The sequence below is a fragment of the Malania oleifera genome, chromosome 3 (assembly GCF_029873635.1).
Source record: "Malania oleifera isolate guangnan ecotype guangnan chromosome 3, ASM2987363v1, whole genome shotgun sequence".
Classification (NCBI taxonomy): domain Eukaryota; kingdom Viridiplantae; phylum Streptophyta; class Magnoliopsida; order Santalales; family Ximeniaceae; genus Malania; species Malania oleifera.
In genome coordinates, this window is record NC_080419.1 from 79,447,934 (window position 1) to 79,466,900 (window position 18,967).

General features: G+C 33.1%; 1 protein-coding gene across 1 annotated transcript in view; it reads left to right on the top strand.

Moving 5' to 3' along the window:
- The window catches only part of LOC131150740 (uncharacterized), a 33,518-nt gene extending 15,428 nt beyond the window's left edge, over window positions 1–18,090 (top strand). Inside the window, exons 3-12 of the mRNA XM_058101662.1 lie at window positions 7,575–7,637; window positions 10,297–10,418; window positions 10,920–11,035; window positions 11,128–11,935; window positions 13,399–14,127; window positions 15,018–15,239; window positions 15,320–15,415; window positions 15,529–15,723; window positions 15,902–16,015; window positions 17,555–18,090. Of these exons, the coding sequence (XP_057957645.1) occupies window positions 7,575–7,637; window positions 10,297–10,418; window positions 10,920–11,035; window positions 11,128–11,935; window positions 13,399–14,127; window positions 15,018–15,239; window positions 15,320–15,415; window positions 15,529–15,723; window positions 15,902–16,015; window positions 17,555–17,815 (2,726 nt within the window). The 3' untranslated portion in view covers window positions 17,816–18,090. The remainder of the gene's footprint in view (window positions 1–7,574; window positions 7,638–10,296; window positions 10,419–10,919; window positions 11,036–11,127; window positions 11,936–13,398; window positions 14,128–15,017; window positions 15,240–15,319; window positions 15,416–15,528; window positions 15,724–15,901; window positions 16,016–17,554) is intronic.
- Window positions 18,091–18,967: the final 877 nt, after the last annotated feature.

The following is an 18,967-nucleotide window of genomic DNA, read 5'->3' on the forward strand; positions in this document are numbered from 1 at the left end:
ACTGTTTCCACTCTTGGAGTACAACATTGTTCTATCATTGAGAATAAAGGTTTGTTCTATCATAGTTCTGATTGGCTGCATTGGCTTCGTGGTTTGGGATAGTTCTGAACATTGAAAAATTAGTTTTTTATTAGTTTTTGAATTTTTTTACCAGTTCTGTTTAAAATTTTTGATTAGTTTTTCTTGCTTATTAGTTCTTAGAGAAAGCATAATACACATAAAATTTGATTTTAAACACCATGAAGTTAATTTTTTAAGTAATTCACATTGTTTGTTCTTGTATTTTTTTTTTTATTGTTCTTTTTGGGAGGATTTCTTATCCTTCATCCATTGTAATTATTTCTTCTCATTAATAGATTTGTTTTGTTATCCTAAAGAAAATATTTTTTTATTCTATCTTAGTTCTTTTGATTCTTAAGCTTTGAATATAAATCCATATTTGTTAAAATATTTCATTTTCAGTATATTTTGTGCATGCCATTTTGGAATTGATTTTGGAAATTTGTGCCAAATTGAATCATTTGATATTGATTTCCAAAATTGGGATTTTGATTCACAATTTGAATCTCGATTTGACAACTATGGTATGGAGAAAGAGGAGTTTGATTGGTCCATTGCTACTACAACTTTCAAGGTGATAAAGCTTAAAATGGTTGAGGACTTGTTTAATCACATCCAAATTTCTACAAAAATTCTGCGAGTTTCCTTTGACAGATCTGTCCATGAAACATCACAATTGCAGCAATTTGTGGCTAATGCTTTTCCACAACCACACAAGCAATATATTATTCTCTTTCATCAAATCTTCATAACCTTTGCCCCTTGTTTGGTTTGTGAAATGAAATTGAAGCAGGAAAGGGTTGAGGAAAAAATGGAATCAAGGCAGGAATGGAATTACTTTTGGAATGCAATTATTGCGTTTGGTTAGTAACATAGAATGATTGTAGGAATCACAGTTTCAATTTCTTTCCAACATTTGGTATTCTTCAATGACTGCTATAATGGAATAAAAAATAATCATAAATTCCCTTAGTACATAATTATTTAATTTTGTAATTATTATTTTTTATTTTATAATAGTAACTATTTTCATGTTATTATTAGTTTTTTATTGTTGCTATTACTATTTTTATTATTTTATAATAATTATTATCCTTAAAATGATAATAATTATTTTGGCCTTTTTTATTGTTATTGTTGTTTTTATTATTTTTATAATAATAAATACTATTGTTATTGTAATTATTATTAGTCGTTATTTTTTTTATAATAATTGGTATCCTTAAAATAATAATAATAATTAATTTTTTATTATTATTGTTCTTCTTGTTATTATTTCTTTTATAGTAACAAATATTATTGTTTTTGTAATTATTATTAGTTATTATTTTTTAATAATAATAATAATTAGTATTATTATTTGTTGCTAATTTTGTTTATTATCATTGTTTTTATTATTTTTATGATAGTGATTATTATTAGTGTAATTATTATTATTTTATTGTTTATAATAATTATTATCCATAAAATAATAATTATTGCCTTTTTATTATTATGGTTCTTGTTATTATTATTCTATAATAATAAATATTTTTTTTATTTTACTTATTATTAGTTATTATTATTATTTAATTATTTTTATAATAATTATTATCCTTAAATAATAATTATTAATATTTTGACCTTTTTTTATCATTAATATTGTTTTTGTTGTTATTGTTGTTATATTTATAGTAATAAATATTATTGTTGTTGCAATTATTATTAGTTTTATTATTATTTTTATTATAATAATAATTATAATTAGTGTTACCCCTATTTCTTATTGTTTTTATAATATTTTTATTATAAAATGAGTTTGATTCCATAGAATGAAGATGGATTCCAGCCTATTTGAACTGGAATCACAATTTAGCTGTTTGTAGGAATTGTATTTTGGCTGGAATGCAGTTTCCGCCCTTGATTTCGCAAACCAAAACCAGGAATGCAACTCAATTATTGAAATTTGATTTCATTCCAGGCTTGATTCCACAAACCAAATGGGGGTTTGGAGTCTGGAGACGGAGTAGAATGCAGCAAACATTTGAATTTCTGTTTTGCATTAATATGCACACCCAGTTCCTGAGATGACAACAAACAGTTAGAAGATCCAATCAATTTTTGATGGCTGTGATTTGTATGCTAGCAGTATCAGCTGAAGCTCTCTTTATAGAGACTGTTAGAACCACTCCCAATACACCACAGCACACACCAATGTTGGGAAGCAACACAGTGACATGCCAAATCAGGTGGCACACAATAGCAAAGAACAACATCTCAGACCTTTAAACGAAGGGATCATTTGGAACCACTTATAAAAAATTATTTTTTTTTTAAGGAAGTGCTGAATTTTATAAGTGCTGAACTGTAAAAGTGCTAAAAGTCACAACTATTGTTTGGTTGTGTGAGAAAAAAAGTGCTGAATATAAGTTCCAATTAAATAAATGTTGTTTGGATATTCACTTTTATTATTAGTGCCTTTGAATCTATATTATTATCATATGAATAATATATTATTATCACATGAATAATATTATTATATTTTTTAACATAGAATTAACATATATATATATATATATATAATAAAATATGATTTTTAAATCATGTTAATATTATATTAAATAAATTAACACTTCAATTAAGGTTTTCTACTTAATATTTTTTTTAAATATTCTTAAATAAAATTTTAATTAATATTTATATTAATTAACATTTAATTTCTTCTGTTAAACAAAATAATATTTGATATTATTTTCTAATTAACAATAATATTATTATTAATTTCTGTATAGTCACTTCCTACCACTATTATTGATTTTTTTTTTAAAAAATTTTTACAAATCAGACTCTACACAGCACCTCCTTATCATCATCATCATGATGGGTTAAATTTATGTTTTTAACAATACCATCCAGAATTACAAAACTAAAATAACAAATCATCAAACAACTTCACAACTTCAGCCTTTTATTTTTGCTTCACTTGTCCTGTGCCCCGTGCCACAGCATCATCTTTCTGCCAGAAGATGTTCAGATCCTTTGTGAGGTGGATCCTCCACCAGACACCAGCACCATCTTCCTGATCATCACTTGTTTCTCGTTGATGGAGGGCAACAACAGCGTCATCAGCAACAACAATGTCCATTCTTTGCTGGCTTAGAGGTTGTTGTGGTGCAATTGGAGGCGGGATCCAGCGGAGTTCAAGCATGTTGGGCATTGGAGACTGTTGGTGATGCACATGCAAGGGAGGGAGGATGGAGAGAGCGTCTCTGCGCACAGTCGGGAAGAGAGGAGAGGGAAGGGGAGGGAGAAGAGAGGAGAGTGGGCATGTAGATTTTAAAAATTAGACTGAACCGCCACTGCATCTCTCAGTGGCACTTATAAGTTCCCAAAAAGCAATCCTAGATGGCTTCTAAAAATTCACTTAAAAAGGCCCCACTTTTTCAACACTTTTTTCAGAAAGCACTTATTTAAAAACATGCAAACACCACTTATTCACACACACACACACACACACACACACACGCACGCACGCATAAACACTTATTTTAAGTGATTAGTGCTATAAGTGCTTGTGCTATAAGTGCTGCCAAATAGGGACTAAGAGGCAGCTATGACCTCAGAATTGAAATTGTTATGTTCTAGGAGGAATCCCTTGACCACAGACCACGACAAAGCACTGCAATCACTTAATAAACAACCTGGCAGCAGCTACAGGCATTATGGCTGGCAGCAATTTGAAGTGAGTGTAGGCATTAACAGGAAATAGAGTCAATCAAACCCAAATCATAACCAACCAGAAACTGATACAAGATTGCAATCAATCAATCAATCAGGAACACACACAGCATCAGAACAGCCCACAACCAGCCAGTGGAATAACAGAACAGCAGCAGTATATTAAAACCATTGTGTGACACTTCACATCAGCAACTACCCTGAACACACACAGCACCCAAACAAGGGTGCTGCACAGCCTAATAGAGGAAGTGTCCCTAAACAACTTTAAGACCAACCAAATCAGATTAGAGAGCTGATTAAGGAAAGCTAAGGGGAAAAATGGAAATAGAGTATCCATGAAGAAAAACAATGTCCAAAATCAGAGGTGATAGTGCTCTCATGCAATGTTGTATAATTAGAGATGGAGAAGAGAAGAAGAGAAGAGGAGAAGAGAAAAAGGACAAGAGAAGGCAAGAAAAAAACTGGTGGCAGTTTCCCAGAGCCCTATATAATGCTGTAGGTCTGCCATCTTATATATTAATATTAATAATGAAAAAACCCACTTACACCACATAATTATCTTCTTACTAGCATAATTGCTTAATACACACAGGCGCATGTTTATATGCATATGTATGTACCTATGCTGTATGTAATTACCAGAAAACACCAGCATGCTAGTGAATTGCGTATTTTGCAAAATGCGAAATCTAGGGATCCGAAGTTCTTCAATATTTTTCACATAAAATATTTATTTTTTATTTGTTAACGTGGAGAGTTATCACCTTATAATTCCATCTTACGTCATTATTAATCTATTCACAAGAGAAAATCTTTTCCAAATTTTGAAGCACTTTGACGTCCGTCCTCCCCAAATATACTAGTGCCATAACATATTCTTTTACCAATATATCTATATAAGTATGCACCTAATATTTTACATTGCTGTACCACAATCCTGTTTTTGTTCCTGGTCCTGGTCCGCATTCTAGGTGACATTGGTATGCATATGTGAAGTATTTTTGCCGGATCGAGGTGGGGCATATTTGGGGAAGGAAAATACACTCTCGTTGCCTACTGTCTTGAGTCCACCTCGGATTGCTAAATTTTGCCAACTACTGGACCGAGTCTGTAGGAACCCTAAATCAGGCCCTGATAGGGTGCAGATTGTGGTGGGATCACACTAATCTAGATCCATTTACATCCCTAACTATGTGATGTTACATATACTTGAGCATTACCCCAAACATTCTTTTAAGAAATTACAAGCCTATACTTCTGATCCTTTTTTGCATATCCTGTCGGCTTGGCCCCTATGCTGTTGTGCTTGAGCTGCTGTTAGGTAAGAGCATTAGTCCTATTTTCAGTGTTGAGTAATTAACATCTTATGGAAGAACATTTGAGTTTCCATATACGAATGCTAATATTTCTCTTAGTGGAGCGGTTTCTTCATGAGCGTCAATTCCTGAACTTCTGCCTCTTTCATCATTGTATACTGATCACGTTGTCAGTATCTTAGAGAATGTGCTTGTTGCATCTGGATTAAGTGGTTAAAAATGGTACCTTGGAATGGAAAGGACATATGTGCATCCAACACTGCATGGATTGTTGAGGATGAGTTGCGTTGCGTTAATCCATACATCTTGGACCTTTATATTGTTTTTCCTCTCTAGAAGTGTCTTCCCCACCCCACTGGTTTAATTTAGGCTTTTATTTGTCAGATTTATTTTGTAATTTTTAGTTTTAGAGACTTGATATTGTTTCCTATTTATTGTTTCCTTATTTTGCTTTAGTAAAAAAAAAAAAAAAATTTATAAAAAGGCTTTATCTAGTTACGTTGGGCATCATTTGCATTATTGAAATTGGGAACCGTATTGTGCTTTTGTCTTTCTCCTTTCATTTCCCCTTTGTTTTGCATTCAGTTTTCCTAATTTTCTGTTATTATATTTTATTTTCCACCACTTTCTCCCTTGCTAATGGGTCCTGTATTGGTTTTGGGATGGATTAAGTATTGTATTTCATTAATGTCTATGGCTGCCCCAAAGCTTGGTCTGCTGCCTCCAGGGGTCTTAGGCTAGGTGATTTTTTTTTTAAATTACTTTTTTCAATGATGATTATTGATGTGTTAAGTAGAATGATGATATTTGCATTCGAATTGCATATTATTCTGGATCTTATATGGGGGGAAATAGGGGGTGGAGGTTTCTCATTTGTAGTTTGTCGATGATGCCTTTTTTCTTTTTCTTGTAAGCTGATGATAGTTAGTTTGAGAAGTGCTTTCATTGCTTTTAAGTTTTTTCAGGTGGCTTACAGGATAAAGATTAATATGATTAGGAGTGGCGTGCTTGAAGTTGGTTTGCCTTTTCACTTTGTTCGTGATTTTGGTAGGATACCTGGTTGTGGGCTGGTGGATTAGACTTTGTCTGCTCTTAGGTCTTCCTTTTAAGAAGTAATTCTTGGTTGTTATCTTTTTGAGATCCAGTGGTTAAGAGAAAATTGCGAAAATGACACAGGGTATTCTAGTTAGCTAACAGAGATGGGAAGAATTCATCTTGTTGGATGGGAGATGGTTTTTAGTGCACATAAAGTAGAAAGGGCTTTGGCTCTTGGCAATTTGGTATCTAAAAGACATTTCACTAGTAGGTAAATTGTTATGGAGATTCCTTTTGAATTGGCTCATTATGGCATAGGGTTATTAGGAATAAGTATTGCCTTCATTTGAATGGGTGGGGTGTCAGAGTAGCTATCCATTACACACACGCAAGCCCTTGGAAGTTCATTTCTTAGGCTCCCTATTTATTTTTTTCACTTACAAATGCAATTGGGGTTGTGTGGTCCATTTGTTTCTGGGAGGATATTGGGTTGGGAACACTCCTTTTGTCTGTTCAGCTTCATATACCCTTGTAGGTTAATAATGTCCTTGTTACTTCTTTCTGCTCTGTCGAGAGAATTTCTTTTTCTTGCAAGTTTCATTTCTTGTTCTATTTATTGGGGTTTCTCTTTTCATTTGAAACCTCAAAGTGGAGGAGGTAGCTCATCTAATGGATTTTCTTGCTCCCTCCGATTCTCATTCCAGGTCAGATGTGAGGATCAGATATTTCTTCATTATTTCTCTGGACAATTATCTCACAAGCAGAGTTTCCTTAAAAGTTAGAGTCTTCACCTGGACTTTGATTCATAGTGGGGTTAATATTATTGATTTATTTCTATAAAAGATACTGTTTGATCTATTGTACGTGAGGTGGCCTTACAAGCCTTTTAGTCTAGATCTGTGTGTAATGTGTAAGCCTGGGCATACTGCACACCTCTTTTGTCACTGTGAGGTTGCAATTTTTTTGTGGAGTAAACCTTTTTCGAGGTTTTGTGAGCTGTGGGTGAGTCCAGCTAATGTGTAAGTTTTTATGAGGATAGAGTTTTATGGGTCCAGGTGAGGTTGGAAGAGAGGATGTTTTGGAGGTGTGCTTGCAACATTCTTTTGGTGTCATGGATATGAGGAAACAAGAGGATTTTCCTGGATAAACTCACTCCTCTTTTGCTTTGCGATAGATTTGTATTCTTTTTCCATGCTTTGGGTTTTTGAGTGTTTTTGGGAGTAATCCTTTGGGTGATTTGCAACTTTATTGAAGGAATGCTTTGATGTATTCTCTGTTTTTTTTTTAATATATATTTTTTTAAGGATGTTTTGTCCCCACTTTTTCTTTTCTTAGGACGGTGGCTTGCCCTACCTATGTGTTTTTCTTTTCCCTCTCAATAAATCCTTTTTTTCTATCTCAATTTTCCCCCTTGAAGACTTACATGTGTTTGCTTGTGTGCAGTTTGGAGGCATGTTCTTGGGACCAATGATATCATTGATGAAATTGGCACTGCACTTGGAAAATGTAATTATGATTTTCTTTATTATGTATAGCTGCTTCACTATGTTACTTTTGCATGAAATTTGCAGAGATGGGCTCTCTATGTATATGGGTGGAGAATTTTTTTTGTTGTGATACTTCTATTCTATGTATATATCTTTCATACTTTGACATGTTTATAAGGAGTGTTCATTTCAATTTTTACCAATCTTACTGGATTCTTAAGCTATGAGATTTATGCAGACTATTTTAAGTTCCTCTGTGATAAACTTATTCCTCAAAAACTTAAAAAAAAAAAATCAAAATGAAGAAATGCCTCTATGGAAGTTTTTTTCCTAATAGTAAATTTGTCATGCGCATTAGATGTGAATGCATATATATATATATATATATATATATATGCATGTGTGTGTGTGTCTATATATATATATCTGTCTGAGCTACGAAGTGATTGCTAGATGATTTCAAGTAGTTTATACATATATATATATATAAACAAATGATCCATATGTTGCCATAGTAAAACTTTGAATTAAAGTATCAGTTTTGTATATTATTTGTAGAAATGTTATGTTATGCATCTATACATTATACACACTCATGCAAGCACACACACATAAATTGCCATAATTCTATTTTGAGATTAAATTGTCTTGATTTATATTGTTTTATATGAACCTATAATATAACTATTAATATAATCTGTCTAATTTTTTTAAACATATTGAGAATACTTTATGGTAACTTGAATTATTCTTATTTTAATATTTGTAACATATGTTTTCTAGGAGATTTTATTATCCTTAAATTAGAATTAATGTTTAACATGCGCCTACCTAATTCTAGAAGGAAAAAATTTAAATTTTATCATGTTATTGGATTATATTATTCTATATGTACATGTTCTTTAAATGAATTGAAAAATACCTTATCATATCTGGAGTTATTCTAATGGATTCTATTATCCATGACTTCAAATATATTATGAGAACTTCTCTTTCTTAGTTTTATCTTATTTTTATTTTTTAAATATATTTATGTCAAATACATAAGTATCATTTATGTTTGCCTTTTTTCTTTTTGATTTTGCTCAAAGTGCATGATACTGTTGTTTGTTTTGTGCCATCCCCTCGGTTCTTTTTGAAAAAGGTTCAATGAATTGAGAGTCTTTGACTTTATATTAATTTTTACTTAATTATAATTTGGAAACTGACTATAATTTGCTATATTAGTTGAATACTAGAGAATTTTACAATTAGTTGCTTTATTTGATTTCTTTATCTATGGCTCAAATGCCTATTTAAACGTCCGAATTATTTTATAAATGTTGGAGGATCACTGATTGTTGTGGTGAAGAAGTATGTAGAAAAGAAAAAGTGAAAAAAGAAGAGAAAAGAAAAGAAGGAAAGAAATAAAATAATTTTTTTCTTAGACGAGTTGCTGGAGCCTTATTATTATTTTAATTTTTTTTTTTGTTTTTATTTTGCCTCTTAAGATTTGTGACTAATCTATACCAGATAAGTGAATTTGTTTTTTGGTTTGATTTTTTGTTGGTTTTACACTCAATAGTTTGACATCCCGTTTCTCAGTCTTTTTTAACTTTAATTAAAACGTATTGCCTCCAGATGTGAGTAAAAATTTGATAATGTTAAAATGAAGAATATTTGATTAATGTTTAAATTACATAATAGCATGGTGTATACTTAACTGAATTATTTGGATTTTATTTTTTTGTGTCTCCACTTTGTTTCAAAGATCATTATTTTAATTGGTCCGAGTTTTGTTTATAATTTTTTGTATCATATTTCATATCAACTATATCTATTTTGACTAATATATCTGTTTGTTTAAAAACATTATGTGAACTGTGATTTGTTAACTATAATTGTCACTTTATGACTTTTTTTTTTTTTTTGCTACAATAGAATCTTGACAGTTGGTTTTTTTTTTTTTAAAACTTTATGGTCATTTAGTAAATTTTTATGATTTTTAATAAATTTAATTTTTTTTGATTTTGAGTGTACTTTTAGACATAAAAAAGCCGTACCCAGTGCACAAGGCTCCCACTTTGAGTGGGGTCTTGGAGAGGTGGATGTCGGCAAGCCTTACCCCCATTTTTGGAGAGGCTGCTCCCAAGTCTCGAACTAGAGGCCACCCGTACCGAGGCGGAGGCACTTGCCATTGCACCAAAGTACTTTTAGACATGTACTTTGGTAATTATTTTTTGAATGTTTTGTCTTACTTTCAAAAGATAAGGATATTTTTAACCATGGATGATGTATATTATTTGCACCTTCATATATGATATAGAAAAAACTGAAATATAGATTTTCCTTATTTTAAAAGATAAGGATATTTTATCAGCAGAATAAATTACACTATTGGTACTTCTATTACTTTATACATAACATAGACAAGGGAATATAAGAAATATCTGGTATAAGCTATGTAATCTTTAGTGAGTTACGTGGTTTGTTTAATGAGTACTTGTTGATTTTGATTGCAATTTATGGCATTATAGACACCTTTACAGAATGTGAATGTAGTATTTTTATTTTTACCTTTTGCAACATTGTTTTGCCTTTTTGTCTTTATAAAGGGTGTGAACATTGTCTACGACACCCATATTTGTCTTGGGGTTTTAATTAAATATTTTATTAATTGTTTCACGTTCTATTTACAGATGTTATTACGCTCTCATCCGAGGGAAGCGTTGTGAGAGCTTGGAACCTTCCTGATGGGCAAATGGTGTGGGAGTCTTTCCTTGAGGGTTCAGAGCCTTCAAAGTCATTATTATTAGTACTGGTTGGTGAATTATGTTCTTCATTGTCTTAATTCTTATATACCCTTCAATTGACCACCTCTATGTGGTATCTCCATAAACTTTCCCCATCTGCTCCACTTTCTGACCTTTGTTTTGGACTGAAGCTTTCAGTTTATGGGAAAAAGTTATTGGTTTCCATGCCAAAATTATTTCTTTCATTGCATTTAGTATTCTTGATTAGGTTTCATGGATAGGGTAATCATAACCTTCTGCCATTTTTTATTGTAGTTATGAAATTAAGTGTCAATGTTTTGCTTATTTTCTGCCAGTGTTCTGTTACACTTTCCATTGAAGCTTATATATATATATATATATATATATATATTGAATATCTCATTTTTACTTCAACCAGTGTCCTCTTGGGGTTTCCTTGGTTTCTTTCCTTGTAGTTGTTTCACAGAAATTTTCTTTAATGCTGTGGACTATGTATACAGTGTTTCTTTGAAGTTAGAATATGACACTAATCAAATTGTATTGTGTAGACAAATTTGAAAATTGACAAGGACAATGTGATCCTTGTTTATGGCAGAGGGTGTCTCCATGCCATTTCAAGCATGGATGGTGAGATTCTTTGGAGGAAGAATTTTTTGGATGAAAGGTTTGACGAATTTCAAATTTGATGTGTCAGGTGTTCTTTTGTTTTTCATCACTCCCCTGTTGATATATTACTTTGTTTTCTTCTACTTGCAGTGTAGAGGTACAAAATGTAATTCAACCTCTTGGCAGTGATATAATATATGCTGTAGGATTTGTGGGTTTGTCCCAGGTTGCTATATATCAAATTCATTCTAGAAATGGAGAAGTCTTGAAGCAGCAGAGTGCAGCCTTTCCTGGTAGCTTTTCTGGGGAAGCGTCACTTGTTTCAAGTGACATGCTAGTTGCTTTGGATGCCACTCGATCAATTTTGGTATCAATAAGCTTTCAAGATGGAGAAATTAGTTTTCACGAGAGAAAAATTTCAGAGCTTGTTGACGATTTTCCTGGGAAGGCAGTGATATTACCTTCAAAGCTTACTGGGATGCTCGCTTTAAAAATAAATACAGTAACCATATTTGTAAGAGTGACAGTTGGAGGCAAGATGGAGCTTGTGGACAAAGTCAATCATGCAACAGCTATTAGTAATGCTCTTTCACTTGCAGAGGGTCAGCAAGCGTTTGCTCTAGTTCTACATGGAGACAGCAAACTTCACCTTACAGTGAAGCATGGCGATGACTGGGCTAGTGATTTTCTTAAGGAGAACATTGAAATGAACCACCATAGAGGCCTTGTGCATAAGGTTTTCATAAATAATTATGTCCGGACAGACAAGTCTTATGGTTTCAGGGCCTTGATTATCATGGAAGATCATTCACAGTTGTTAGTACAGCAAGGTGAGATTGTTTGGAGTAGAGAGGATGGGCTTGCCTCAATTATAGATGTAACAACTTCTGAACTCCCTGTGCAAAAGGAAGGTGTATCAGTAGCCAAAGTGGAGCACAACCTCTTTGAATGGCTAAAGGTATGAATTTTAGGAACTGTTAATAATTTAGACTCTTTTTCTTCAAAATAGTTAGGCACCAAAGTTGATGTTCTTTTCAATTACTGCGTGATCTGTCTGTTGGGGGATTAAGTTTGAACTATATGGTTTATAATTAGCAATTCATGAATTTGATCAATGTTTTAGAAACGCGAAGGCGTAAGTTGAGGTGTTTTAATCCCTGAGAAGTGCAGTGTAAGCCTTAAGGCATTGAGGCGTAAGCCTTTTGAGAATTTTATTATTTTTTAAAGAAATTGCATATATTTTTTAAAATAGAGAAAAAAAAGAAAATTACGAATTGAAATGTAAAGAAAATCAAGTATAATTTGTAAAGTACTTGTTTGCCATATAGATAATACTAACTTGAATTCATTAAGTAGTCATGCCAAAATATAGCTACAACATTGCAAAGTTCAAATTGTTTTCAAGATCTAAGATTCAACTCTTGATTATTTTAGAAAAGTTGAGGTTCAAGAGTTGGAATCAATTCATATGAGGTTCAAGATTTTTAGGAATCAACTCATATTACGACATTCCTTCTATATAAACATGTAGCTAAAATTTTATAGCCAAATCTAAGTATCAATTGAGATTCACACACCCAAAATGTGTAAGCCTCAACTAAAAAGGAGCAAAAGGTGTGCCTTTCGTACAAATGCATCAGCTTTGTTGTGTAATGGGTTGGTTTTTATGGGATTTGATATTGTACATTGAGCCTCACCCTCAAGTCGTTTTTGGTATGCCTCATCTTGAGGTAAGCTTCAATCCGAGCTCAATTGAGCCTTTTAAAACATTTTGTATATCACAGGCTCAATTTCAAATTGTTATGCAGTTCACTCACAAACTTTATAAATAGGTGCAGCATGTATTCTATCTCTAGAGCTTTATATAGATTGACGAAATGAGAGTGCTGTGGAAGTTGGAAGTTTATCCCAGAAAAATGATTGTTGTGCAAGAAATCAAGAATAATTGGAGTGCTGGTGTCCTATGCATGATGCATCATCTATGTAGAAGTTTCTATACAACGTAGGTTCTTGGTATTAATTATCAACTAAAAGATTGATATGAAAAAAGATGCTTCTTGTTAGTAAACATTCTGTGCCATTAGTGTTAGACCATGGGTTTGAACTTGCTAATCTGCAGAAAAGAAAAAAGTAATATAATAAGTTCATGCATGCCCACATCCTGCTCTGTCTTGTACCATTGTGTAGAGGTATATTCCTCAAAAGATGATCATTAGAGGATTTTGAACTTTTCCCTCTCTTCTTTTTCATGAAAAATCAGATCCTTGTCCATTAGTTATAGTCGGGCAAATAATTAAAATTACAAGAATGGGTATGTTGTTTCTTAATAAATTATCTACTGCTATTTATTACTTGAAGGTTCAACTCATTGTTTGACACCTTCTGACATGGGCTTTTGATGTGATTTTCCATTATTACAAGGGGCACATTTTGAAGCTTAAAGGAACTCTAATGCTTGCAAGCCCAGAGGATGTAGCGGCCATACAACAAATTAGGTTAAAAAGCTCAGAGAAGAGCAAAATGACCCGTGACCACAATGGTTTTAGGAAGCTTCTCATAGTACTTACTAGAGCAGGAAAGCTATTAGCCCTGCATACTGGAGATGGACGAGTTGTCTGGTCTCTCTTACTGCAATCTCTTCGTGGATCAGAAGCATGTGATTGGCGTACTGGGCTTAATATATATCAGTGGCAGGTTCCTCATCATCATGCAATGGATGAGAACCCATCTGTTCTTGTAGTCGGCAGGTGTGGACATGGTTCAGATTCCTCAAGTGCTCTTTCATTCATTGACACGTACACAGGGAAGGAGCTTAATTCTCTAAATCTTGCTCATTCTGTTTCGCAAGTTATTCCGCTGCCATTCACAGATTCAACAGAACAACGCCTCCATTTACTCATAGATGCTGGTGGACATGCACATTTATATCCTAGAACTCCCGAGGCCATTGGTATCCTCCAACATGAATTCCCAAACATATACTGGTATTCAGTTGAAGCTGATAATGGCATTATCAGAGGACATGTTTTAAAAAGCAATTGTGTTGAAGTAGCGGATGAGTATTGCTTCAACACCAGAGATTTATGGTCAATAGTATTTCCATCAGAGTCAGAAAAGATTATTGCAACTGCAACAAGAAAGTTAAATGAGGTATAGTTTCCCTCACTAATGTTCACAAAGTTTTTGTTATAATATTTCAATCAATTCTTGTTGATTATTCATTTCTTGTGTTTCTTTGGGTTTAAATATATACAACCTTACTGGTTCAATTTCTAGCCTGGTTATACTTGGTTTGGACTCTTTTGTCATCACACTTGTCATAAAGTCCATCTCAAAACAGGCTTCTGGTTAACTGGAAATAAGTGCCTCTCTAAAGGAAAATTAGGATGCATTAGGACATGGTTGGAGAGATTTTATCCATAAAAATTCTGTTGTTTATTTATTTTTATTTTTATTATTATTTTTAAATTAATCATTGGCCTTGTCTGGATGATTTTCAAGCATTTCTTTTCTTGACTTGCAACTTTTGTGCATAGTTAAGTTACTTCTCTTTTGAGATAGATTTTCTGCTCATTCTTGGACCTGTTGAAATTTGTTTAGCCTTCAGTAGTGTAAATGTTGATGACAGTCTTCATGTTTCTGGTCTATAACGTGGATCATGGTTTATGCACACTTGCAGTGCTAAATGTACAGAGCTATGAAAGGTAGTATGGAGCTTGGGTATTCCCACTTATTTGGTATCTTGTTTCCTTTGTTCACTTGGTTTCAATAGAAAGTGTTCAAGAGGTCTAGTAAGCCTGATCATCAGTTAAGAGAGTATATTGCTTTGTTTTATAATTCACTGTGAAGCTAACAAATTAATATTACCAAACTAGTTTAGCCAGTTGACCAAGGTGTTGATAATAACTGCAGATGATATTTTTTTGCACAGTTTCATGTCCTGCTAATTGAGCTTTTCTTGCTTTCTAAGCTTTTTAACGGGCTTATTCATGCTTTACTGCTGTATTGTGAAGTGTTAATATCTGTGGTGCTCATTTTAGATTGTTCATACCCAAGCAAAGATAACTGCGGACCAAGATGTGATGTATAAATATATATCAAAGAATTTACTCTTTGTCGCTACCGTTACACCTAAAGCCAGTGGTGAAATTGGTTCAGCTACCCTGGAGGAATCTTGGCTGGTTGTATATCTTGTTGATACTGTTACTGGTCGCATACTGCATCGTGTGACACATCACGGGTCACAGGGTCCTGTGCATGCAGTAAGTTTTTCCATTGTGTTGATCTTCTGGTGTTCTTGTCAATGAATAAAATTCCCTCATACATCAATTCTCTTCTGAAGGTTATTAGTGAGAACTGGGTTGTCTACCATTATTTTAATCTCAGAGCACATCGATATGAAATGTCAGTCATTGAGATCTATGATCAATCTCGAGCGGTATATTTTTTCAAACTAAATATCTCTGCGCCCCCCCCCCCCTCTTTCCCTGGTATTATTGTGCATCTCAGTTCTGTATTATTTATTTTTCCTCAATTGAATATTGTTCACAGGACAACAAAGATGTTTTGAAGCTTGTTCTTGGAAAGCATAATCTTACTTCACCCACTTCTTCATATTCCAAAGCTGAGGTTATAACAAAATCACAGTCTTATTTTTTCACTCATTCTGTGAAAACAATAGCAGTAACATCAACTGCGAAGGGTATTACTTCAAAGCAGCTTCTTGTTGGTACAATTGGTGATCAGGTGAGAGACAATTTTGAAATAAACCTAGATTTATGTATGTTCACTGGGGTTCATTTTATATGAATTGTTTTTTTATGCTCTGTTTTTTGTTTTGGTTGGATATTTTCTTTCTGCAAGTTTGGCATGTTTGGTATGGTGTTTTGTTTGACTAATGGCACTCGAGTTCAATCTTGTGCAGGTTTTGGCACTGGATAAACGCTATCTAGATCCTCGTCGATCAGTGGATCCCTCGCAATCTGAGAGAGAAGAAGGAATTATACCTCTGACTGATTCTTTGCCAATCATTCCTCAGGTATGTTGGCTATGTTCCTTGTTCTTAAGATCGTTGCTTTTCTTAGTTATCAGGAGTCAAGACTACTATTTTTGGGGTTCCCTACCCTTGAATAGTGTACATGTTTGTGAACTTCTATGTTTTAGAATCTTGAACCATTAGATGAATATTGCAAATATCCATTCTCTAGCTGTATGCAACTAATTGTGTTTTATTTGAGCAAATGTTTTAAGTGGAGTTGACAGCAGGCATGGGCTGTGTTCCGTCAGGCTTCTTCAATAGGTTATAAACCTACCCTACCTGAAATTCACACATTTATCACATTTTAATACATGACCAACTGCCAACCCATTTGACTTCATATATTATGTTAAAATAAAATGACTTCACATAAAAATTCTAGTGTTCTTAGGTTGGTTTGTCTGGAAGTAATTTGAGCTAATGGTTTAGAAAGGTTCATGTTAGATCCTTCCAGCGCTAGGCATAGTTGTTTTTGAAGATTTATACTTGGCATTAACTGCTAATAGTTCTTTTTTTTGTGGAAATCAAATCTAAACCTCGATTCGTTGGGTGTTGGTTTTAGTCTGAGCAAGCATTATTGCAGTTTGATTTCAGCCCGAAGCTCTTTATATTGGAAGCCTGATTTGACCAATTATGTTTGAATTGTAGTTCTGATTATTGAATATGATCACTATATATATGGCTATAGAATGTGGATATCTAGCTTTAGGTATTATAGATAATTAGCTGTGGGCACGCACTACTTGCATGCTCCACGACTCTTATTTTTTTAAATTTTTTTAAAAAATCATGAAGAAAATGATAAAGAATTAAAGAGTATAAGTGGGTTTTGGAATAGTTGTAAATAATTACTGGGGTATTTTGAGATAATTATGAGTAGTTATAGGGATAAATTTGATATAATTATAAGGGTGTTTTGAGATAATTATGGATAGTTAAAGGAGTATTTTGGTTATAATTATTGGAAGTTATAGGGATAAATTTGATATTTTTGATAGAAGACATCAAAGGGGGAATCCCTTTTATAGTATTAGAGAAACGAATAACCATAATCCGTCTAACTGGATTGGTTTTTCCCTATTGTCCATACACAGACGTGATTGACAATAGGAAAGCTCAATGGTTTGTGTTTTGTATCCAGATGAACATGTATCTGTCTGAACCTGGTTTAATACAGTCTGGACAGGTTCCATAGGTTGGACAAAAGAGATGTCATTGAATCATCCCTTTTGTTTTTTGTATAAATTTCTTTTGAATGTCCGCAATCCAATTTATGATTGAACCAAATTATGTTTGCTGTAATGAGCTGCTTGAATCTTGTGTCCTCCATATAAAAGCAAGGACAAGCAGGTGAGGTGACTCAATTTCCTTTGAGGCTAGCTTTTAGCTCACGAGCCTCGAGCAATCTCATTTTGTTGACATTAGATAGGACTCAGGTTGGGAGATCTGGGGACAATTTTTATATTTCAAGCTGTGTTTACCATATGCAGTGATGCGTTCTGCAGATTATTCGTACTGATTTAAGGATTGTGTATGCAGTCGTATGTGACACATGCCCTTAAAGTGGAAGGTCTTCGAGGCATAGTAACAGCACCAGCTAAACTAGAGTCAACTGCCCTTGTGTTTGTATATGGAGTGGATCTCTTCTTTACTCGGATTGCCCCCTCAAGGATCTATGATTCACTCACTGAGGATTTCAGCTATGCTCTTCTACTTATAACAATTGTTGCTCTTGTTGCTGCCATCTTTGTGACATGGGTTTTGTCGGAAAGGAAGGAACTCCGGGAGAGGTGGAGGTGAGTTCATTTAGTTTCTAGTTAATCCGTCTTCCTATTTTTTCTCTCAAGCTACGACTAATTTTTGTCTTAGAGAGGAGCTTGGCTTCTGCAATGTAACCTAAACTTTATTTTGTAGCAATCCCCCTTTCTATTTGTTATTTTCTTCTTATGATTATGTTAAGAGGATCCAAATTTAGTGCTGTAAAATTGAAATTGTGATAGAATACACCATTTTTTTTTTGCCTTTTATTTTTTGGGGATTAATCAGCGTTCTAAATTGATGTTGCATAACAAAAATTTCAAGGTTTGATACTGTTAGGAGCCTCTACGGCCCCTGTTGTAAAGCTTAAACTACATGCTATTTTTTCCCACCTTTTCTTATTCTCCCTCCCCCTTTCGTACGCTGATCCCGATTGGGCATGTAAATGGGAGGGGGAGGGGGAAGGGCAAAAAATGGGGCTGGGTGCTGGCAATGATATGCAATTATTTATTTGTTATTGCAGCACTTATGGGGTGGGGATACATCAATTAGGAATTTTATTTATGAATTTTTTTTTTTATTCAACTTAAACTTTTTGTTTTCTTTGTGGTTTTTATTTTGTTTAAGATACTAGTAATTATTTGTAAAAAATAGTTTTATTTTCAAATTTTTAGTTTAAAAAAAATATTTTAGTGAGCTTTTTAATGTTTTGATATTCATGTTGAAAAGATGAAAAACAAAGTGCTTGTATAATTGTGAAAAACAAACTATATTTGAAAAAAATTGCCATTGATACCTTGTTTCTCAGAAATTGAATAACATGACACTTAAAATTAAGTGTTAAGTCTTAAATATTGAATTTAAATAGGTTTTCTGAGCTGGTTTTGAATTGAAATTGAACCAATCACTGAATCTAAAATTAGCTGTTTTAGTGTATAATATCTAAATATGATGTTTTTTAATTTTAATATTCTCATAGTAAATAATTGAGAAAATTAATGAATAATTACATAAAATAAAGCTTAACATGAACACCACTTTCTTAACATATATTGAGTTAATAATTAAAATACACATAATATAGTTTATTATTTTATAAGATTAAAACTTATTATTTTAATTTTAATCACCTGCATATTGATATTTTTGTTATTTTCATATTTGAAAAGTAATATAATTAAAAAAAGAGACTTC